The sequence below is a fragment of the Talpa occidentalis genome, unplaced genomic scaffold, assembly GCF_014898055.3.
Source record: "Talpa occidentalis isolate TD23 unplaced genomic scaffold, MPIMG_talOcc4v2.1 talOcc4.10, whole genome shotgun sequence".
NCBI classification, from domain to species: Eukaryota; Metazoa; Chordata; class Mammalia; order Eulipotyphla; family Talpidae; genus Talpa; species Talpa occidentalis.
Window position 1 is genome coordinate 96,227,849 of NW_023600993.1, and position 24,952 is coordinate 96,252,800.

Below are 24,952 nucleotides of genomic sequence, written 5' to 3' on the forward strand. Positions count from 1 at the left end.
AAAGAGACAGACCATATTCATATAACTTTAATATTATTAGAGAATATTGTTATAATTATTCTAATAGTAGTTATTGTTACTCTCTTAATGTTCCTAATTTACAATTAAACTTTATCATAGGTGTGTATGTATAGGCAAAAACATAATATAGATAGGATTTGGTACTATCTGTGGTTTCAGGCATCCACTGGAATGTCTATCCTGAGGAATGGGGGCGAGGAACTACCATATAAAATTCCAGGATGTTTTCATCATCCCCAAAATAAACTCTGTACCTCTTTCCCCCTTTTCTTTCCCTCCCTCCCTGGCCATCACTAATCTACTTTCTGTCTCTATAGATTTGCCCATTCTGAACATTCCATGTAAATTAAATCATAGAATATGTAACTTTGTTTCTGGCTTCTTTAATGTTTTATTTCGACGTTCATGTTGAGGCATGTGTTAGTACTTCATTCCTTTTTATGCCTGAATAGTATTCCATTGTATGAATACAGTCACCTGTTGCTACATGAGGGAGTTGTGATTTGGTTGTTGTAAAATGGCATGGAGTGTAATTACATAAGCCAGATAACATAGTCTGCTGTGTACCTGGGCTCTATAGATGATACAGCCTGTTAGAGTCACCTATCATATATGTGTATGGTCATCATTGATTGAAAAATTAAGTGACACATGACTATAATGTTTTGTTTATCTGTTCATTAGTTGAAAATTTAGTTTGTTTCTACTTTTTAGCTATTATGAATAGTGTTGCTTTAAAATTCATATATAAGTTTTATGTGAACATAGATTTGCATATTGTTACACAGATTTTTCTGGATTATATGGTAACCCTATGTTCAACATTTTAAGAAAGTTTTCCAAAACAACTGAGTTTTTACATTCTCATTGCTGGTATCTGAGAGTTTTGGTTTTTCCACATTCTTGCCAATACTTATTTTCTTTCTCAGAAGTGGAATTGCTGGATCATATGGTGTTCTACTTTTAATTTTTTGAGAAACTCCCATGCTGTTTTCCATAGTGGCTGCACCAGTTTACATTTCCACTGGTTGTACACAAAGGTTCTCTTTCCTTCCAGCACTTATTTCCTATCTTCTTGATAACAGCCATTCTAACAGGTGTGAGGTGATAGCTCACTGGTTTTGATTTGCATTTCCTTGATGGTTAGTGATGTTGAGCATCTCTTCATGTATGTATGTCTTCTTTAAAAAAGATCTGTTGAGGCCCTTTGTCCATTTTTCAACTGAATAGTTTTTTTTTTTTGCTACTTTTCGTTATATGATTTCCTTATATATTTTGAGTCCTAGTCCCTTATCAGATATATGGTTTGCAAATATTTTCTCTTTCTGTAGGTTGTCTTTTTATTTTGTTGATTGTTTCTTTTGCTTTCAGAACTTTGCAGTTTGATATAGTTCCACTTTAACAACATCAAAAAACACTAATATACTTAGACATAAATTTAATCAAGGGGCAAAAGATTTGAAATGATAAGAAATTGTTGAAAGGACTTGAAGTAGACACATAAATCATGGAACAGAATTGAGAGTCTAGAAATAATAAACCCATGCTTGTATGACCAACTAATATTTGACAAAGGAGCCAAGAGTGCTCACTGAGAAAATCTTGGGAAATTAGATATTTCTATGCAGAAGAATGCTTATGCCACTTACAAAATTTAATTCAGTTTAGACTTAAATGTAAGAAGCTCTGAAACTCAATAGAGGAATCATAAGGGAAAAGCTCCTTGACATGGATCATGGCTATTGGAAAATAGTGCTATCTTAGTGATACTAAATCTTCTAATACGTAAGTATAAGATGTCTTTCCACTTATTTAGAGCTTCTTTAATCTCTTTCAGCAATGTTTTATGATTTTTCAGTGTCCAGATCTGCTATTTATTTGGCTAAATTTATTTATTTTTTTAAAGATTTATTTATATATGCATACAAGAGCTGGGGTACAGGCCAGAGGTGTGGGGGTGTGAGAGGATTCACCAGAGACAGAGCAGTGAACAGAACAGGCAGATCGACCAAAGTACACTGCTGAGGGGAGCAGCAGCAAGTCAGGAGAGGTCTGCTGCACCATGTGGGTTGCTCCCTGGCCGGCCGGGGATCGAACTCGTGCTGTAGAGGCTGTGGATTGCTTCATAGCGCGGTGCTTAGCCACCAAGGAGGCCCCTGTTTGGCTAAATTTATTCCTAACTAAAATTCTTTTTCTTTTCTTTTTTTTTTTTTTTAAATATTTATTTCTTTATGCATACAAGAGCAGGGGTACAGGCCAGAGGTGTCGGGGGTGAGAGGAGACAGAGTGGGGAACAGAACAGGCAGACTGAAATACACTGCTGAGGGGATCAGTAGGCAAGACAGGAGAGGTCTGCTGCGCCATGTGGATTGCTCCGTGGCCAGGCTGGTATCGAACTTGTGCTGCAGAGGCTGCGGATAGCTTCATAATTTACTGAGTGCTTTGTTTTGTTTTAAATGAATGTGATTTTTTTGGGTAAAGGAAAACATGAGATAATTTCTTTGCTTTGCTAGAAGTCAGGCTGTAGGAAAGGATTAGCTGGCTGGGCTGGTTTTTGGGTCACTCCTCCAGTGCTACTTAGTTTGAGTTCCTCATTCTACTAAACTGAGATGTCCCCTCTGCTTGGTCTCTTGCCTAGAGGCCTTGAGCCTTGTTGGCAGCCTCCAGGGAGAAGAGGTCCTTGAGTGCGTTGTTTCAGCGTTTCTGTACGTGCTTGCTTAATGCTCCTGATTCACAAGCCCACCTAGACTTTGCTATCAAGAGATCGTTGGCTTCATTTTTCGGAGAATCCTCCAGTCTTATGCTTGGACAGGACAAGGGAAACCCATAAATGGCTTGAGTCAGAGGAGGTCTGGGACTCTGTTGCTTCTTAAAGGGTTTTCAACCCATTCTTCTGTTTTGTGCCATTTTCACCCCTCTTCTAAGTACCTTTGGCATTAGTTTCACCCTTTTTGGAAGGGTTGATGTTAAGATTAGATTTGTTTCTTGGTTCCCCCAGCAGCTGATTCAGTATTCTATATTCATGGTCTCTCTAGTCAGTGGCCACTGGTTTATTTGCTTCCCAGCTTACAAAATTTTGTGGCTGTGATTCCCAACACCACCGCTCCCCCACCCCCTGCTTTTTTTCCCTGAAGGATTTACTCTTTAAAAACATTTTGTAGTATGTTTGTCTGTCATCTTTACCCAGAAGTCTACAATATTGTTTCTGACAGCAGCATGGGTATCTTTGCCATGGATTGTTTAACTGACCCTGCAGCTGGGTGATGGTTGCCCATTTAGGTTGCATATTGCTCTCCCACCATCATAAACTCTGTGATAAACATCCTTGCGGATAAAGTTTCCGCATTTCCTTGAGTGTATCCTCAGGATAATTTCTTAACTTAGGAACCTGTGTCAGAAAATATCTGAAATATTAAGCCTTTTGATGCACATTGCCAAAGTGCTTCTAGAAGGGAACAATTTATGTTTCCAACTGAAGTTTATAAATACGTCCAGTTACCCTCATCTTTGCTACTACAGAATTATCTTATGTTTTCTGCTTTTAATGTCATACATTAAAAGTCCATTTCTCCTTCAGCATTATATAATCGTTCACGTATATGTTCTTTTAATATTTTTTTGGATTTTGTTTATATTTAAAATTTCAATCTATTTGAAATTAAAAATGTAGAGTTTTACAGATGACTAGCCAGATTCCCAGTGTTTTTTTCTTCTTTGTGTAATTATACTTATATGTAATATATATTGTTTCTGTACTTAATTATTTTGCATTCCTTTGCTACTGTACCAATATAACTTTGTAACGGATCTAGTTGGGTTAGTGTCCACTCATTACTCTTACTTCCCCCCAAATTTCTATTATTCAAATATCATTTTTAATTGAAATAACCCTTGAAAATGACTTTGACTACCATCCTTCAAAAACTCCCCTACAAATTTGAAGTTTCATCGCTAAGGAAATGACTAAGCATTTAGTTAGTTCCTGTGTTAATTTTTACATAGGACTGCCAACGTGAGATTGATGTAAAATATTGTCTGTCATCTGTTCTGACTGGCATGACCCAACTTAAGCCACAGACATTTCAGAAGAAACATGGTTGATGATGTTGGGAAGTCCTATTGCATATTTAGTTCTGTTCAAAATCCTTCCTTTCCCCGGCCTCCTCTGGTGGCGCAGGCGGTTGAGCGCTGCGCTGTGAAGCTGTCAGCAGCCTCTGTAGTGCTGGATCGATCCCGGCCGGCCGGCGAGGGTCCCACATGGCGCAGCAGACCTTGCCTGTCTCGCCCGCTGCTCCCCACAGCAGTGTATTTCGTCAGTCTGCCTGTTCTATTCCCCGCTCTGTCTCTGGTGAATCCTCTCACCCTCCCGTGCATCTGGCCTGTACCCTGGTTCTTGTGTAAATGAATAAATAAATCTTTAAAAAAAAAAAAATAAAATCCTTCCTTTCCTAAAAGACAGGAAATCTGGGAAGGTTCTCTTTCATAGAGCTATGCCATTCTGGGAGTGTCCACTATAGTTATTTGACCATGTGTACTGTATCCATACAGTCTTATTTAAGTCTCATGCTAAGATTTATAAAATTAAAAAAAAGTTTTGTGATTGCACATGGAATACATGCTCTTGTTGTAAACCATCAGAGTGTTACAGAAGTATATGAGGTGAAAAATAAAAGCCCTTGGTGTATCTACCTTCTACATAAACTACTATTAATAATAGTTTAGGGTATTTCCCCCTCCATGTATAAAGCACTAATATTATTATTGCTTTTGTTTTATTGTTGATCGTTATTTTTAATTTACAAAGACAAGTTCACGGTATATACAATTCTACAACCTAATTTTTTGACTTTATTTGCATCTTATTTATTTTTTCTATTCTGGAAAAATACATCTGTCTTTCTTCTTTTTAATGTGGTATTTCATTGTAGAGGTGTTTGCCATACTTAACTTATCCCCTTGAGATGGTCATTTGAATTGTCTCTTTTTTCTTTTTTTCCCTCCCTCTATTACAAATACTTCTACAATACTTGTACATATATCTTGGGGCATGGTATATATTTCTAGAAATAGATTTGGGTCAAAATACGTGGACATTTAATTTTAATAAATATCTCCAAATTGCCTACAAAAAAGTTGAACCAGTTTATACTCCAATAATGTATTTCAGTGCCCGATTTTCTATCCTCTTATCTTATCAGCATTAGCTATTTTTAGCCTTTTAAATTTTTCGGTCAGTCTTGTTTTAGTTTGTGTTTTAATGATTCTTGCATGTTTCTAGGTCATTTGATTTCTTTTGTGACTTGCTGAATCATATCTTAAGTATGGTTTTTATATATTATATATTTTAAGAGCAAGATATTTATTGTTGGGAAGTCTCTTTTTCTTAATAACTTTGGTGCTTGGTATTAATATCTCCTTTTTCTATTTTAGGATACCATGGCCAAGCGGAATACAGTAATAGGAACACCATTTTGGATGGCTCCAGAAGTGATTCAGGAAATTGGGTACAACTGCGTGGCAGACATCTGGTCGTTAGGAATAACTGCCATAGAAATGGCTGAAGGAAAACCCCCTTATGCTGATATCCATCCAATGAGGGTGAGGAAATGGACAGAAAACCAGTGGGGTGGTTAGTTACAGGTCTTCATCACAATGTTAGGTAAATGGCTTACCTGGTTAGGTGTGAAGCAGTAAGGGAAATAACTATATGTAATTGGTAAGTATCAGTGTAGATGCTAGATGATGCACTCTGCTGACTGGAGTCACCTGTTCCAGCGTGATCCCCCCACTTACATTCCAGAGGTTATATGTGACAATGCTCCAGCAGCACGTGGGCCCCAGAATTGCTGAGCTTGACTTGTGCGGTAGATATGTACACAAATAATAGTATGTATGTGTATAGGTTCTATAAACGTGTAAATATATATATTTAATAGTTTAGGTGCCCACATTTTAACATTACATGACAACTGGTGCTGAGTAGCAGTCTTCTCCTTTGTCCCAAGCATGGGCTTTTCACTTTATTAGTCTCCATAATTCCCTGCCCACCAAGTATGGGTCATCATTACCTGTTGTATTGCAGTGTCTTCTCTAATGTTTTTCATGTAGTGGTGCTAAGAAAGCAAGCTGTATTTTTGAACTCCTGTCTCTAATACCCATTCTGGTTGCTTTGTTGCCTGTTCCTGCCTGAACCCTATAGGTGGTTAAACTGGTACATTCTGGTTTGTGGATCTCCAGACTCTGTTCTCTCCAGCCTCCATTTACTTCATGATAGCCTCAGTATCCCCTGAGACTCCATTAGTGTTGCCACCCTAAAGGGTTTCCAGGACTTACCTCCCTTCCTCACAGCACTGTTCTAATAAAACCTTGACCTGCCTTCTTCAGGTGCTCTGTAGGCCTCTCCATAACTCCTAACCCCAGCTTCTCTCCTCTGATTATTTAGTTCTCCTATGAAAAGACTTAACAATTTTTTTTTTAAGATTTATTTATTTATGCATACAGGAACTGGGGCACAGGCCAGAGGAGTGGGGGGTGAGAGCACTCACTAGAGACAGCGTGGGGAACAGAACAGGCAGATCGACTGAAATACACTGCTGAGGGGAGCAGCGGGGAGTCAGGAGAGGTCTGCTGCACCATGTGGGTAGCTCCCTGTCTGAGGATCGAACTCGTGGTGCAGTGGCTCCAGATAGCTTCATAGGTTGTGTCCTAACCCCTTGCACCACCAGGAAGGCCCAAGACTTAACAATTTTTTAAGAAAAAATTCATGTGCTGAAAGATAAGCTTCCCTTTTTTGGGTGTCAGAAATGGGAAAGGGCAGGAGGGGGACTTACTGGTTGTATTTTTCAGATTTGAAGAATATAATTTAAGACGCTTATTACAAAGAGTTTTGTTTTTTAAAAAACTGTCTTTTCTATTGGAAACAGTAAATTATATCTTATTTTTTTAATAGAATTTAAATGCATTGGGTAGTAGATTTTTTTCCCCCTCAGGTATTTTTGTTTGGCTTGGAAGTTAATGAGTCCCTTGAGATTTTGGAGACTTCTGGATTTATGATCTCCCTGTTTACATCTAGTGGTGGTAACTTTTAGGGGAAGAGACACTTGAGGACTAAGAGCTAAGGTTATTTGGGGGATATTCTTAGGTCTTTTCACTTGGAAAGGCAATATACTGTGGTTAGGAAAAAAACAAAACTTGATGAATGTTGTGAGGTTAAGGTTTAGGGGATGAGTGGAAGAGGGAGGCAGAGGGGGAAAAGGGAGGGAGAGGCTGCAGAGAGAGAAATACCAGGTTCTCGAATTATCATACTTCCTACTTGGAGATTGTTCGGTTTTGGTTGGAGTTTGGATGGGCTTGTCAGAGGACAGGAGGAACATCATTTTATCAAGCTGTAATAGTATTTCTAGTCATATTTTTATTGCAGCATCACTTTCATTCTACCACATCTTTGTGTTTTGTTTTGTTTTTTAATCAGGCAATCTTCATGATCCCTACAAACCCTCCTCCCACATTCCGGAAGCCAGAGCTGTGGTCTGATAACTTCATGGATTTTGTGAAGCAGTGTCTTGTAAAGAGCCCCGAGCAGAGAGCCACAGCCACGCAGCTCCTCCAGGTCTGCAGCATCCTAGACGCTGCCTCTCCCTTTCCTTCACATGCTGACCAGTACCTTAGTACCCCTGCATGGCAGTAGTAAAGACGCAAAAGACGCCTCGTCTCTGGGGAGGTTTGACTTCCACTAAGCAGAGAAGTTGGAAACAGTGTTAGGTCATTAATCAGGACCTGCAGGAAATCCCGGGGCTCCCTGTGGTAGGGATGGGAATTGGCATTCAGTGGGCTCCTGCTGTGTGCCATGTGTTCTCACATCACGGATAGCGAGGGATGGGAATTGTTTCACTCTTATAGGTGAGGAAATAAAGACTTAGAGAAGGCAACTCATTCAGAGTCACTGAGCTGGGTCACAGCCAGGCCAAGATGAGAGCCTAGCTCTTTTTGATACCAGAGCAGAGGTGCTGACACCTACTCAGTTTTGACAAGGGACTGAGGTTAATGAATGAAGTAGTTACCTGTACCTTGCATCATGGAGTCTAGATAAAAGAGCAGAAAAAGCAGAAACCATTGCACTGAAGAAATAAAGGAAAATGAGTGGTTGACTCTAGCATAAAACGGATGGCTTTTTTTTTTTTTTTCAGATGGGGAATCATTTTATTCGATGGATATTTTCAGAGGGCTTTCCCTGTGCCCTGTGTACTGTTAAAAAGTACTAGAATATAAAATTAATAGTATAAAGCATCTGCCCTATGGAGTTTAGCATTCTGTTGGGGCAGATAAAACGCAATGATACCTACCTGTGTAGGTTGAGATCCTTCATATTTGAGAAAGGAAGTAGTCTTGAGTTACATAAAATGGATGTTAATAAATAACTGGACTTATTTGTATAAGATAAGAGGAGGGACATGGTCTGATAAACTTCCCAAGTGGTGAGAGAGAACAAACCGCATCTTCTTTCAGATGAGCTGGTTCATATTTCTACTTGTAGCAGCAAAGTCTTTTCTTGTCTGGATGGGGCCACTGATGAAGTATTATAGAGAAGAGAACTCTTGTATTGTGATCCTACTATATCTTGAGACATATTTTCAATCCCTAGAACATGTACAAAGACCATAGAGACCTGTGCTTTGATGAATGGTGAGGACTAGGGAGTGGGTCGCAAGAGGAACTCTGGGGACAGTATGGAATTTAGAAAACAATACATCACCCCCTAAAAAGAATTTTCACCTGTTATTTTTACGGCATGTATTTCTTACCATTGTGCTTCAAACAAGGAAAATCAAGATGGTAGGAATGTTGAAAACTTCAAATGTTTATAAATTCAGTGTTTATAAATTAATTTCACAAATATCCCTGTTTCAAGTATCTTTGCTGGTTGAATAATATTTGTGCCTTGTGAGTGAGTTTCAGTATTTCTGTAGAACTGCACTTTCGCACTAAAATCCTTTTCACCTAACTATGTTATTGGGACTGTTTTAGTGCGTTGAATAGAAAGAGTGAGCAGAATGAGTAAATTATTCAGTGATTGCAAAACAGTGTCTTTAACCCCTCTTAAGCCCCAATTCCAAAATCACCTCCCAAGTTACTGGAATTTTTGCTTGTCTCTTGAAAAAATTTCCAGCATGACTTGTTCAAGGGTACATGTTCTCTGAGACGCTGGGGGGATGTGCAGGGTGCACTGCCACTTGTCGTGCGAGTGTTTCCCACCCTTGGCAGGATGGCTTGTGTTCCTGCTTCCCTTCCCTGCCATTTGTGTCCTCCAAACAATGGGACCACTGTGACACGTTCCCAGCACATTTCCGAAACTTCCTCTAGGGGGCAGTGGCACCCCGTTGAGAATCACTAGGTTTGGCAGAGAAAGGGAGGAGACATTCTAGCCGCACTGAAAAAGATGGGGGAAGCCTGAATGTACTTCTGCTCAGAATCACGACGTGAGTGAGGCTAAGCGTCTGGCCAAAGCATAGTGAGAAAGATGAGGTTCATTCATTGATTCAGCAAGTATTATTAAGTATCTCCTCTGTGCCAGGCACTGTGTTGGCACGGTGCCGTAGCAACTGTCTCCAGTGTTTCCCATTTTCTTCTTTCAGCACCCGTTTGTCAAGAGTGCCAAAGGAGTGTCCATACTGCGGGACTTAATTAACGAAGCCATGGATGTGAAGCTGAAACGCCAGGAAGCGCAGCAGCGGGAGGTGGACCAGGATGACGAAGAGAACTCAGTGAGTGGTGGGCATTGCTGTGGGCCTCAGGCATTAGTGCTTGTTAGTGCATGATGCCACGCAGGTGAGACAGCAGGCGGTGTTGGATCGGCAGCCTGGAGCCTGGCATGACCGCATCCTGTCTGTGACAAAGACTTGTTGGAGGCTTGCTGCATCCGTGTTTGTTCTCCCAGACACTTTCAGATTTTACTCTCCTGCCCCATATGTTTTATTCAATTCAACCCTTTATTTGGGAGAGAGAATGTTCAGATCTGATACTTGGTTCTTTTATGCCTTTTTAGGGCATCTGTGATTCATAGTAAATTTGTGGATTTTATGCTTACACACTCCCGCACGACACCAAGATTACAAGTGTACTAACTTTGACTCCTGAGTCTATGCTGTAAAACTACAAAGAGGAAGAGAGAAAGAGGAGAGGGAGCGGGTTCTTTAGGGTTGGATGTGTTACTCTCACATAGGTAAATTTATGATCTTTGGTTAAATAAGGATGCTCCGTCCTCTAAGGTGGATTTAAAAGCAGAGTGTGTCAAATCCAGAAATATTTGCACGAAGATAAGTGACAAGTAGTTCAGAAAACCGAAACTCTTTTGATCTTATTAGCCTGAATTTGAGATTTTGTCCTGTTGCAGGAGGAAGATGAGCTGGATTCTGGCACGATGGTTCGGGCAGCAGGTGATGAGATGGGCACTGTCCGCGTAGCCCACACCATGAGCGATGGCGCCAACACAATGATCGAACACGGGGACACGTTGCCCTCCCAGCTGGGTACCATGGTGATCAACTCTGAGGACGAGGAAGAAGAGGGGACCATGAAGAGTAAGGCTCTAAGTACACCAACCTCAGATGAGAACACAGGCTCACGCTTGAGTCCCCTCTGCTGTTGTCACAACAGAAGGGCTAAAAACATTGGAGGGGTTTCATTATGGGGAGTTGGGGGCGGAGGAGCTGGCATATGGTGTCAGGTGCACGAAAGCGTCAGCAATCAGAAGGGACTGGCTTTTGAACCTGAACAGCCATTTTCACTGAATCTGGTCAGTTTTTCCTTTCGTCTCTTCCCTCTGTGGCAACAAGCCCACATGTTGGTTTGTTGCATTATTCAGTGTGATGACCCTGAGCTATTGACTGTACATACCTGCTGTTGTCTTCACCCTGTGTCTAACCTGGATTACCAGTACTCACTCAAGCTGTTAAGGATGTTGTACAAGTTTAAAAGTCCTGCCAATTCCTTCTAGTTTAAACCTATCTCCGCTGCTTTTCTTTTCTTTTCTTTTCTTTTCTTTTTTTTTTGTGGGACCCTTGCCGGCGGCCGGGGAATGAACTGGCGCTGCAGAGGCTGTGGGCAGCCTTGCAGCCCGGTGCAAAACCACTGCGCCACCAGGGGAGGCCCTCCACTGCTTTTCTTTTTATCCTGCTGATCCCCTTTTGCCTGTGACTGAGGCCTGAGGCCTGTGAGACCTTCTGTCTCAGAAAGTCTGCTGTCCTCTCTCCTCTGCTCTTCAGTTGGTTCCCTTCCTTTGTACATTCTAGAACAGCTCACAGAGGAAAGAACTTTGGGGGTGCAAAATCATAACTGAGCCGTTCATAGAAAATTTAGTCTAAACTCTGCATAGGTTTAGAACAATTAAGGCTCTGTGATCTTTCCATCATCTTTCCTTTCTTAGTTAAAATTTAAAGATCCTTTCAACCAGTGTTTGGCATGCTGTGGGCCACAGGCCAAATCTGGCTGGCCACCTGTGTTTGGGAATAAAGTTTTATGGCCATGTGGCAATGCCCATTCGTTCCACAGCCTGTGGCAGCCTCTGCATTATAGAGGCAGAGTTGAGTAACTGAGACAGACTGCACGGCTCCAACAACCTGAGAAGTTCGTTGTCTGGTCCTTCACAGACAGAAAAGTCCTCTAAACCTTGCTGTAGACCCTCTGATTTGTGACTGACTAATCAACACATTTTTCCTCAGTGCTGCTGTACTCCAAGTACTTTGCTCAGTGCTGAAGATACAGCAAGGAAGGAAGAAGCAGCCCTTACTCAGAAGGATTCCACTGTTTAGTGTGGGGACAGACTATTAGTTACAGTGCAGTGTGTGAACCGAGTTCTAAGATAAAGATAGTCTGAGGGTGTTGTTGAAATAGCACGGGAGAGTATTTAATTTAAACTGGGGATTACTGAAAAATTCCTAGAGGGAAAAATGCAGAAAGGCTAGGAGCGATTGGGGTGGGTGGAGCAGAGCACCTGTAGCTCTAGAGGCACAGGGGTAGGGGCACAGGGGGAGCGCAGGTGGCTTGTCAGACCAGGACTAACAGTCACTAGGGCTGTGGCTCCTAGCAGTCCTCTCTGCTTTTCATCTCTCAGGTCTCTGTATTTATAATCAGCCCTTTGTTTTTTCTGTGTTAGGCCCGGGCTCATCATTTGTCTTTGTTTTCTGGTCAGAATGACACAGAGATAAGGGCGGTAACGCTGCTGATGGGCGTGCAGAGTGGCGTGCCTTTCCTGGAATGCAGCGTGCATCAGGGGTTCAGAAAGGTCCCATTTTTTTTTTTTTTAAAGATTTATTTCTTATTTATACAAGCACTGGGTATAGTCAGAAGCATGGGAGGGCGAGAGAATTCACCAGAGCCAGAGCGGAGTGCAGAGCAGGCAGAATGACTAAGAACACTGCTGAGTGGAGCAGCGGGCAGCAGTAGAGGTCTGTGCGCCATGTGGGACCCTCACCCTGTAGCCGGGGATCGAACCGGTGCTGCAGAGGCTGCGGGCAGCTTCGCAACCCAGCGCTCAACCACTGTGCCACCAGGGAGGCCCAAAGGTCCCATCTTTGACCCGTCAAATTTCACTCCTAGGAATCTAGTCCAAGAAATAATTGAAGATGCAGACAAGCTATATTCAAGAATTTTTCCAAATCTGTTATTTATAATTGTTTAAAAAAATCTGATTAACTTAAAATGTTTGGTGGCCAATGAGTGGTCAGATGAATTATGATGCATCCATTGAATGGAATGCTATCCCATATGAAAACATTGAAAGTCCTATTTGAGGAACACTTAATTGGGGAAATATGTTGAGTGAAAAAAGAAGGAATCAAAATAATAGCTTATGACTCCAGTTTTATAAAAGTGAAAAGATAAATCAATACGTGTTAGTATATGCATTAAAAAACTGGATAGAAAAAATCAGAAGGCTGTAGGGAAATAAATATTAGAAGTAATAATTATTGATAATAGGATGCAAGGATTTAAAATTTTATTTTCCAAATTATTTTCTGGAGTTATTACCAGAAAAATAAATCACACCCAAAATGCTGCTGATATTTCAGTGGGTCTGTAAATTAGAAATTTGGGCTCTGCTTTGCTGTAAGAATCCTTTTTTCCGGGCCTCCCTGGTGGCTTAAGGGGTTAAGCACCGCACTGTGAAGCAGTCCGCAGCCTCTGCAGCACGAGTTCAATCCCCAGGCACGCCAGGGAGAAACCCACATGGCGAAGCAGACCTCTCCTGTCTCGCCCGCTGCTCCCCTCAGCAGTGTATTTCAGTCACTCTGCCTGTTCTGCTCCCCGCTCTGTCTCTGGTGAATCCTCTCACCCCGCCCCCACCCCCTCCATCTCTGGCCTATGCCCCAGCTCTTGTATGCATAAATAAATAAATCTTAAAAAAATCCTTTTTTCCTTCCCTTCTTTTCCTTCTCCCTGTTATGCCCATAAAAAGATATTTGCAAAGAGTTTATAAAAAACATTGTCACTCCCTGCCAGTCTCTTTAAATGTTTTTCAATATGTTTCACCCTCTGAATTCAGAATTGAAGCACCCTAGATATATTGGTTTGGTGTTACATAGACTGTCAAGTGAATTCTATATGCTAAATTTAGTCTCTCTCTCTCTCTCTCTCTCTCTCAGTAGCCAGTGGATTTGTTAGGAAGGTTTGTTTGGTGGTAATGAGCTGCTGACTTCTGTTTCTTTTTATTGACTCTGAATGCTAGAGCTTTTGCTTACTTTAAGGACTTATACAGATGGTTGTAATCACCATGCAGGATGACGAGGCTGACCCATAAATGTGTGGTACATGTACATGTTTTATGGGAAATCTGTCCCTTTTTATTTAAAGAACCAATTTTGTTCTAAATATAACTTTTATATTTCCAGTGTTAATTAATTCAATAGGTGGCTTGTTCAGTTTCTGAGTTTGGTTAGTTTTAGCATGTCTAATGAGAAACATGCATCTTTTATTATAGTAACCATGAAAACCATTTAATAACCCACAGTTGCAGCTAAGTGACATTGAATAAACGCAATTCACAGACAGTCTATAGGTCATGTAGTTCAGTTTTGGGGTCAATAGTTTGACAGATTTGCCACTTATTTTGAGATTATTACTCCTTTTTGTTTTAGGTGTTAAACTCTTCTTTATGGAAAATTAAAGCATATACACAATTACACACAATAATTTTGTGACTGCCATGGATTTATTATCCCCCCATTTGAAAGATGATTAATTTACTGCCTATCATATTGTAGGAAATAACAAGCTGAATTAATTTAAAGCAAATCTAAAATATATAATTCCATTGGAATTGATCTTTAAAGATTTGAAGGAAACTGGCTGAAATACTCTGTTATATTGGTTAATTCACTTTCCTTGTTTGGGGTTTTAGTGCTCTAGTCAGTGAAATAAAACAGTTATTTAACTTTGTTTCCTATGTCCTTTATAGCTCTAATAATCCACATAAAATTATGTAACTCATGACTAATACAAAACTGAAGGTTCTTAAAGTTAAAATTTAATCCTAAAATGCTTAAGCTTTCATCTTCTATTGTCTTTGAACTGTGAAATATTGAATCCTTAAAAATTAAAATTATAACTGTTACCCTTGAAAAACTTAAAACATACCACTATAGTTGTTTCCTTCAGTTTTATACAATTTAATTTTAAATAAGCTTTTACATGGAAATGAGAAGATCTTACATTCATAAGTTATGTTTAGGACATATAGCCCAGAAACCGTCCTGAACTTTTTGGTACACTTACAATAGACAGATTTCACAGATTTTTAAAAAGAGTTTATTTCAGAAAACTTAGATCCTTCATTTACCTCTAAACTCATTTACTAAATTAGTAATTATTATACTAACGGTATTATAGCAATGTTAATGAATTGTTTTATAAAAATGTAGCTCACTCTCATTACAACGAAGAACTTTTGTTCGTGATAGTAGATCTCTGTGGTCCTGACTCATAATTTTGCCTAGATATCCTGTTTTCTGATTAGCTTCTACTTAGTAAGCAAGCACGTGCATTTTCCATGTTGGCATATGGTCTTTTTTAATATTTATCACACTTACCAGTGTTTTTTAATCATTTTGGTTATTTCTGATTTTTCACTGTTATAAATAAATCTACAGGAAACATCTTACATATAGGATGCTCCTCCTTTTAAATATTTTTTAGGGAAAATTTCCAAAACAGTTTGAATAACTTATTACGTATGTACTGCCATTCTTTTCTTCAAAAGATTTGTACCAGTTTGCATTCCATGAGGATTAATAGCAACTGTCATTGTCCTTAATTTTTTTCCTTTTTATATCCACTTTTGGATATTTTCTTTTCTATCTCTCTGTGTCACTTTCTGGGAGTTGTTCTTGAATTCATTGATTTTTTTTTTTAGCCATATCTAATCAACTGACCCAGACATTGAGTTTATTCATGTCTAAATCTTTTTCTTCCTAGAAGTTTTTATTATTTTACAATCTGCTTTTTCTTCTTTCGTAATGTTCTGATCTTGTCTTAGGAATTTTATTCCTTTATCTATTGGAATGTTATAATTTTCTTTATTTTATGGTATTTTTTAGAGCAATCTCTTGGGTTCCTTGGGTCTCATCTCAGCTGGTTATTGTCTTTGTTGTCTCTCGTGCTATTATATTTCCTCTTATGCTTTGTTATTTTTATTTGTGAGCTTGTTTTCAGTGAGAATTCTCTTCTTTCAAAGTCCTTTTTGTTCCTTGGGTTGTATAGGAATCCCGTGGTGCCCCCAAGGTTCTTTTTCTTAAGAGTGGCCTTTAGATTATTTCTCATTCCATAATGTGCTGTGGTACAGCCAAGAGGATCATGCTTCTAAAGTTGACTCTTTCCACACCTTGCATGAACAGAAACCGTTCCTAGCCATTTCCTTGAGTTTGTGGAAATAGTTTGCCCTGACTTTTATATTTATGCTGGGAATTGAGTTCTAGCTCTCCCTGTATAGACGTGTCTTGACTTCTCTCTTTATTCTGATTCTTTGATCCTGTATCAGTTCTAAAACTAGTCTGTATGGTTTGGTTTTCCCATTGGGCCACTCAGCTCAATATTGTGGGCTCCTTTCTTGCGTTTGCCACCTACAGGCTCTTCTCTTCCAGTTTTGAGCAATACAGTGATTTTTTTAGTCTTGAATTTCCATGTGTTTGGAGCAGGAGGGCAGGCCTCTAGTGCTTTCACTTGTTCAGTCATTAACCTGCCTACAGTAGTGATATTCCTACCCTTTCTCTATAAGGAATAGGTTCAGTGATGTTATTTACTCACTGTCCATGGCTAGGAGGTGATGAGCTGGGAATGAAAGAACTACAGCCTTTGATTTTTTTATCTACTGACCTGACTTGTTTTACATACATGGGCATCAGATCCACAGCAGAAAGTCTATCAGAATTCCTGGCAACACTGCTGCTGGCTTCTGATGAGATTCTGGAGATACTTTTTTAAAAAACAGTTATTTGTTAATGTAATTTATTTATTAGTTATACTCAGGAGGGTAAACTTTAAAAATATACAATAATCATGAATGCTTAGGCACTTACTGAAAACGAGGAACTGGGGCCTCCCTGGTGGCGCAGTGGGTTGAGCGCAGCGCTGTGAAGCTGTCAGCAGCCTCTGCAGTGCGGGTTTGATCCCGGCTGGCTGGAGAGAATCCCATGCAGTGCAGCAGACCTCTCCTGTCGTGCCTGCTGCTCCCCTCAGCAGTGTATTTCTGTTGTCTGCCTGTTCTGCTCCCCGCTCTGTCTCTGGTGAATCCTCTCATCCTCCCTCAAAAACAAACTAGCAACTGTACTTAATCTATTAGAAGCTTTTTACATATTTTAATCATTACTACCATGCTATGTGATAAATAAACCTTCTCCTGCACCCCCCAATTTTATAGCACCAGAAACTGAATTGCAGAGATTGTTTATAATTACCTAGTGAGTAATCGAAGGACTTGAAGCCAGATGTGTTCGATTTCAAAGCTCATGCTCTTAACCAGCGTGTGATACTGTTCCTCAGGCTCTCGTTACAGGTTATGTGATGCTGGTAAGTCTCAACCTCAAGAGTAATATACCTCTTCTCCTGGGTTGTTTGAGCAACTAGCTACTCTACCTGTGTCCCCAGGATTTCCCAAAGCAAAGGACACCGTGGTTTTCACAGAGGGCTTGCCTCTGAAGATCGAATAATGATGTCATTACATCTGAGGGGAGTGTGTTTTAGTTGTGTACACCTCAACCTACTGGAAAGAATTGCATTGCAGTTAGAGGGAGGTGATTAGGGCAAGGTGAGCTTTAATTCTTTAGAAGGGCTCTCAAGAACACCTGTTAAGAAGCAGGGCTGTAAATTATGGCCCATGCTCCTTTGAACAGCCGTGTGTGGATAAAATATCAGAGTGAGGATTTGGGCAAGTTTCTTTTATTTATCTACAGAGTTTTTTTTTTTTTTTAAGTAAGGGCTATCAAAGAACTTTGCCCCCAAGAACTGAAGTACATGCTCTTGAAATGACACCAGAGGCTGGCAGTGTGGAGGTCATTATACACTCTCTGGGCCAGAAGAGGGAGCTCTGTCATAGGTTATGAGTTAAAATTGTGTTCTCATTTGTGTTCACAAATCTGCTTCTTACGGTAGGCTGTATTCTAGACTAAGAGCAATGTATTTTAAAATCTATTTTAAGTAACCATAGCAACATTGGGACAATATCTGTATTTTATTTAGGTAGATTGGGTATTTCATAGTTGGCAAAGTTCAAATGAGACTGAGGTCAGCCAAAAGTGTTTCAAGTAGTTTAAACTTTTTCTCTCTTCCCAGATATGTTAGTACATCCTAACCAGAATTAATGTTTTCTTTCTGCAACATGGTACTATACCTCCTAGTGTTTTATCATCAAGTTTAATTTTGTAGCAGGATCTGGTGTGAATACCTGTTATTAGGTTAAAGAAGATTTTATCAGTTTCTACCTTTTAAGAGATTTATCTTTTTAATCAAAATTGATATTAAATTTTGTTTTATGAGTTGAACATTTAGCTAAATCTCTTGTTTGGTAATATAAGCAGTTAACTTCATTTTCCTTCTGAGTTCTGTTCTAGTTCCAGCCCACAAGTTTTTGTATGTGGTACATTGTAAATGTTTTTTCCCAGCTTTTGATAATTTGTGCTTTTTGTACATCTTTTTTTTAACTCATGATTTAATCAAGCATTCTTTTTAAAAACCAAGTGTTTGGTTTTAAACTGCTGATTTAAAATTTTCAACTTAAGAGAACTGTAGTCAAAGAATGTGGCCTGTATAATATTAGTTCTTGGGTATTTTTGAAACATTTGTGGCTAGCATGTCACTAGTTCTTGTTAAATGTTCTCTGTATGTCTTAGAAAGAATATGTGTTCTGATTGTTTGATGGAGGAATCTATTTATACCCAATAGGCTTAGCTTGCTAATTCAGTAATTTTTTAATACTTGATTCTTTGGTTTCTGACAGAGATATGTTGAAAACACTATGGTTTTGGATTTGTTTGTTTTTGTTAATTTTGGCACATGCATGTGAATGTCTGTATATATTTTTTGAGGCTACATTATCCCATATATACAGATTTGGAATTTTTAACTCTTTTTCCTGGGAACTGTTCCTTTTATGTTTGACCATCAGTACATCCCTGGGACACAGGTTTATTAGGTGTGAGGTTCCTGGGATAAGGATGAGAAAATCAGGCTTAAAGGAGAGTGCCATGTCCCTTGTGAGGTGACATTGGGTCTCAAGCCTTGTCCAGTGGCCCTGTTGTGCTAGCTATGTTATTGTACAAAGCCTGCCATGTTGTCTTTTGACAACTATTTCTAGCAACTTCAAACACCCTTCTAGTGAAACCAAAGACTTTATATTATCTTGGTATTTTGTGTTACCAAGATTCACTTGTGTGATGATAAACAGACAAGGCTTTACAGCTAGTTAGATGGATCAAAGGATAAAATGAATATAGTAAAATGTTAATGTTTGAGGAACCTGAGTAGTCTTGTAACTACTGCAGGTTTTTTGTACATGTAAGATTATGTCAACATAAAACATTAAACTATCTTTAATCATGATTTTTCAGTTTTGAGAAATAAACCACAAAAGGCTAATTTGAGATAGTTCATTAATTGAAAGAGTTTCATTTGTGTATCCTGATAGATATTTTGAAGTTACCAGTTTTTACCAACTGATTCAGCTGTTATTTTTGTTGTTAATGTTGGTAGAAAGTGTGCTTCAGGAAGTTAAGCATATCAGGTTTAGGAAAATGTTAATTATTATTAATATATATCATTCAGAGTAATATATTGGTACTGAATGCCATTAGTAGTACTATGAAAATAATGAAATTTTATGCATATCACCTCCTGTGTATTTTATATGGGTTGGTGTATGTGTCTTACTATGCAGAGAAATAATTTCACCATTCCTTTCTCAAGCAAACATCATTTTTTTTTTAAAGATTTATTTATTTATTTATACAAGCACTGGGTACAGTCAGAAGCGTGGGAGGGTGAGAGAATTCACCAGAGCCAGAGCAGGGAACAGAACAGGTAGACTGACGAAATACACTGCTGAGGGGAGCAGCAGGCACGCCATGTGGGACCCTCGCCTGTGGCCGGGGGTCGAACTGGCACTGCAGAGGCTGCAGGCAGCTTCGCAGACCAGCGCTCAACCACTGGACCACCAGGGGAGGCCTGCAGACATCATTTCTTTTTTAAGGAAAGAAAATTTCTGTGTTTTAGCTGATCATTATCGAATAGCGTTAATATTTATTTGCTAAAACAAGGACTTCTAGTTATATTCTAAAAACACAGAAAATCCAAGTAGTCAAAATATCCTAGAAAATATATTATACTTTGATAATACTTTAAATATAAAGTATATTTGAAGGCAAAAAATATTTTTTCAGAGGCAGATATAGTAGAAAAGTTTCGTAGTAACTGAGAGTTTGGTTTGCACCATTTATGTTTGTAGGAGCAGTTAAATGCTTTTGCCTCAAATGAGGAAATGACAGGACAAAGGATGGATGTTTAAAATAATATGTACCTCATCAATTAAAGATCTGACATGCAACAGTTCTCTCTTTCAAGAACCGTTGGCTGTGTTATCACGGGTTTCTTGTCCCACGGTGTCCTGCATTCCCAGGAGGTTCTTAGCAACCCTTCCCCCTCCCTCCTCTCCTTGCCAGCGGGAGGCAAGAACTTGGACTACTGAAATGAAAGAGCCTTACCTTTAGACTCAGTCCGCTAAAGGGAGTGAGTGGATGATTTCTCTCTAAAACTTGCACTGAGTTCAATTTTTATTCTAGGGAAATAGCAAGTAATCTCTTTGAAATAGAATATTAAAGCATAGTGGCAGCTCAGAAGTATGTTTTAGGTAAATTACTGTGATAGTATTATGTAGTGAAAACATGACATAGTTGTAGTTCCCCAGAAAGCCATGAGTCTCATGAAGGGCATCTATTGTTGCTGTGAGCTTCCTCATGTCAAAGCCAAAGTCCAGGATCTTGTTGACATGATTTTATTTCACCACTGCCCATCAGATGCTAATTTCAGAGCTGCCTAAGATGGAAATTCTTGACTCACAGCCTACTTTCCTTCCACCTGCAGTTGTTTGAGGAGATTGTTAAAACATTGCCTCTCTTGTATGTTATTTATCTCAATCTCTCTGGCTGAGATTATAGCATTTGTAAGGACAATAAAGGGGGCATAAAGTCCTGCAGGTATTTTAACACTTCTGTTACCACAGTGGCCTTACTGTCTAGTTTCTGATCCCCTCAGGATGTTTAAAACTATCACCAGAGAATATTACATGTCCATGTTTCTTTGCCACTCAGTTAGCATCATCTGAGAGTTGCAGATAATGTTAGTATAGTTATACATACCAAACCTCAAACTTTAAAACATTTGGCTTTGTTAGAGTCATTTGAATCTCTGAACAAGAGCAAGAAAAAGAAAAAGGAGTGGTGGAAAAAACAGTAATTTTTGGAATTAGTCTTTAGTTTGAAATTTGGCATCTTACAGAATGACTCAGCTTGGGCAAGTTATATCTTTTTTAGAGCCTCAGTTTCCTAGATTGAAAATGTGAGGCATACTTTGTAGGGTTGCTAAGGTATATAAGGTAATATATGTAAGATGCTTAGTGTCTATGTGCTTCAATATGGTGGGTAATAGTAAGTATATGAATCTTCTAATGTAGGATAGTGACTTTTTCATGAATCGAAAAATTCCTTCAACCAGGCTGTTTTTCTATATCCTAGTCCTTTTTTCTTGCTATTTATGCATTTAGTTTTTTTTTTTTTAAAGATTTATGTATTTGTTTATACATACACTGAGTACACTCAGAAGCGTGGGAGGGTGAGAGAATTCACCAGAGCCAGAGCGGGGAGCAGAGCAGGCAGAAGGACTGAAGTACACTGCTGAGGGAAGCAGTGGGCGGCAGGGGAGGTCTGCACACCATGAGGGACCCTCCTCCGGTAGCCGTGTAGCAGCTGGGGATTGAACCAGTGCCGCAGAGGCTTCGGGCAGCTTCGCAACCCTGTGCTCAACCGCTGCGCCACTGGGGAGGCTCAGTGCATTCAGTTTTTACTCTTGGTATTAATGGTGAGGTGTAAGTGACACCCTTACGTCTGAGCACTGCTTGAAAGTGGTGGAGCTAAAGGAAGGTTATTTGTCAGTTTCAGCAATGTTTTAAAGATGTGCTGGGGGTGGTGGTGGAGTGGTGGTTATGCACACACCACACGATGGATTGACTTTACTGTGTGTGTGTGTGTGTGTTTGTGTGTGTGTATATGTGTGTGTGTGAGAGAGAGAGAGAGATTCCTTGGTAATAAGATGATAGATGTCTTGAGAATCTATTAAATAGGTCAAAATAAACATGGCATATTTAAAGAGAGCTAAACTTTAGAGCCACATGAACCTTCTTTTGTAAAGTTTCAAACAATACTGTGGAATTTTTTTATTGACTGGACTTGTTTTCATTCCTGAAGGATAATCGTTGTGGTTCACTTTTATCAGAGGCTCTCCTGGGGGAGATTTACAATAGAGGAGTAGACCTCTTGGTCTTAGACTTTTCTCACAGTTGCACAAATAATTCTAGGATATTCTGCTAGAGTGAAGACTGAATTCTAATTGTTTGTGCAGTTTTTCTAATTGGGTCCAGATGTTGGATCCACTTTTATCTTTGAAAACCATTCACATTCTTGATTCTTTTGGGATGAGCTAAAAAGCACAGACTATTTTTTGGTGTCTGAAAAATTCGTTTAGGACACCTTGCCAGACCACATATTAGGATATGAAAGTACCAGATCTCAGTGTGACTTGGGTGATGGGCTCAAGGCCTGTGTTTCTGGGAAGATAAGGTGTTCCATTTATAGCTAAATTAGTAAAAGGAGAGCCAAGAATAGCATGGAGGAAATATACTTTCCAAGAGAGGGCAGTGGCATCATAGTAACCAGGGACAAAGGAAACTTGATCCCTGAGACACACTTTGGCTCTTATGCCCAGAGGCAGATAAATCAATTTTGAACCTCCTAGGAGGATATATTTCTCTAAACTGTTCTGACCAGCAGAAAATAGAGATGCATTTTGATCAGCCTAGGAGGGTCTATAAAGAAAAAGTAGATGATTCTGTTAAGTGTTTATATCCTGAAAAAAATCAACTTAGAATTGACAGTATTTGCTAAAAAGTCCATCCAAGAGGTAATTGATCACTCATCTTTGTCATAACCGTGTACTATGCAAACAACTAATGAGACATTTACTGCTGATTGGGAATTTGTAGGTTAATAGGAAAAGATGATGTTTGTTCTCATTAGTTAATATTATGGGGTGCCTATGGGATATATATAACTATTCTTTCTAAATCCTTTTATGTTTGGATATATGTTAGCTGGGGTGGTTCAGGTGGTGATATTTGATGATGACATAAGTTAATCAAGGAGATCGAACCTCTACAACGAAGGTAATACAATGCTAGATGAAATGCTGCGTGTACACCCAGTGTTAAAGGACTTGTGAGAAAGAAAGCAAGGACTGAGATATACAGAAAGGCTAGGGGAGGAACTCCCAGGCACATGCAATCCGAAAGATAGAAATACCTATTGAATGTTCAGTTTGACCGAAGTAGATATTGTCCAGATACTGGAGACCTTTGATTGCCAAAAGAGGAGTTTGAACTGAATTCTTCTGGTAATAGGATAGTACAAAGATACTTTGATCAGAAAAGTAATTTAACAAGGTGGTGTTAGAGGAGAGTCAGTTGGATAATAATGGAATTGGGAAAAACTGAAAAGGGGAAACCAATTAGGAAATTGCTGTAATAACAAAGATATGGATCATTCTTTCCAGTGTACCTTTTGAATCTTTTCAGATATGCTGGCTCTATTGCCCTAGAGCAATTGAAATTTGGACTTAAATCTCTTTGAATAGATATATGTCAGTCCACCAGACTTAGAGAATGAAAGCATCATTGCCTGGAAGTCAGATCATGGTTCATAGAAGCAATTACCAAAACTGCTTAACTGAAATTATTCGTTAGACTCCAGAGAATCTTATAACTTAATATTCCAGCAATTCTTATTGGTTTCAAAGAACATTCAAAGGAATATTGATGGTCACACCCAGAAACTTAGATAATATATAATTAAATGAGCTAATACATGAAAAGCACTTTGGTGCCCTGTAACAAAACCAGAAACCACACACACATAATAAATGTTAGATTAAAAAAACAAGCAGGCCTATGATAAGGCATTTTGTTCCAAGTCAGAAGAAAACATTTGCATGATTACTCAAGTTTTTTTCCTAGAGAATATTTATACATGAAGCAGAGAAGAAAAATGCAGCCTCTGCCCAGTTCTCTAGTTTAAACAGAATTACTATTTTGATAGCATTCTTGTGGATAATAAGGAAAGAGTGGTTGACCATTGTGGTTTCCTTAGTGACAGTTTTAAAAATGAATGTTTAAAATGAAAGGGCATAAAGATGGTCACCCCGAGGGAAAGATGGACTTCAGCCTTTGGTCAAACCCCTTTATGTTGACTGTCTTGGCATTGTGTTACAGCTCATATGGATCCAGAAATAAAAGAACACAGTGGAGTAAAGGGGTCCTTAGGCTTTCTCTTAAAAATGAGTTATTGATCTAATTTGCATGCGATACAGTTCACTCACTTAAAGTGTATGTACAATGAAATGATTTTTAATATTTTTACAGCATGGTACATCTCACTTTTAAAATTTCTTTTTAATTGGGACAATTCACATATCATAAATTTTCCACTTTAAAGTTACAATTCTGTGGGGTTTTTTTGTGTATTAACAAGGTTGTGCAATGATAACCACTGTCAAGACATTTTCATCACCCCCAAAAGAAACCAGAATCTTGTTAGCAATCTCTTCTCTTTCCTTCTTCCCCGTATCCCAAGGCAAGTATTAATCTGCTTTCTGTCTTAATGAATTTACTGCCTGTTCTGGACATTTTATATAAATAACATATAAAATGTGACCCTCTATGTCTAGTTTTCAGTATATTCTTTCCAAGATTCATTTGTATTGTCACTTGTCAGCACTTCATTCCTTTTTATAGCTGAATAATATTCTGTCATATAGGTTTATTCCATTTTGTTTATCCTCATCTAATTTGACAGCATTTTGATCACCCCGTGTAGAGATTCCATATCCGTTAGCAGTTGTTTGCCATCCCACCCACTTACTCTCCATCTTCCCGCAATTCCTAATCTTTCTTTTTTTGTTTTAAAGATTCATGTGTTTATGCATACAAGAGCTGGGATACAGGACAGAGTTATGTGGGGTGAGAGGATTCACCAGAGACAGAGCGGGGAACAGAACAGGCAGATTGACTGAAATACACTGCTGAGGGGAGCAATGGGCGGGACAGGGGAGGCCTGCTGAGCCATGT

The 24,952-nt window shown here is 39.2% G+C and overlaps 1 protein-coding gene across 2 annotated transcripts in view; it reads left to right on the forward strand.

Moving 5' to 3' along the window:
* Window positions 1-24,952, forward strand: part of STK4 (serine/threonine kinase 4) — an 85,707-nt gene that overhangs the window by 19,513 nt on the left and 41,242 nt on the right. For both annotated transcript variants that reach the window (XR_008552777.1, XM_037499338.2), the window contains exons 6-9: window positions 5,452-5,619; window positions 7,493-7,630; window positions 9,654-9,782; window positions 10,412-10,598. Coding sequence is in view for 1 of the 2 variants with exons in the window: in XM_037499338.2 (XP_037355235.1) it covers window positions 5,452-5,619; window positions 7,493-7,630; window positions 9,654-9,782; window positions 10,412-10,598 (622 nt within the window). In the remaining variant the exon portion in view is untranslated. The remainder of the gene's footprint in view (window positions 1-5,451; window positions 5,620-7,492; window positions 7,631-9,653; window positions 9,783-10,411; window positions 10,599-24,952) is intronic.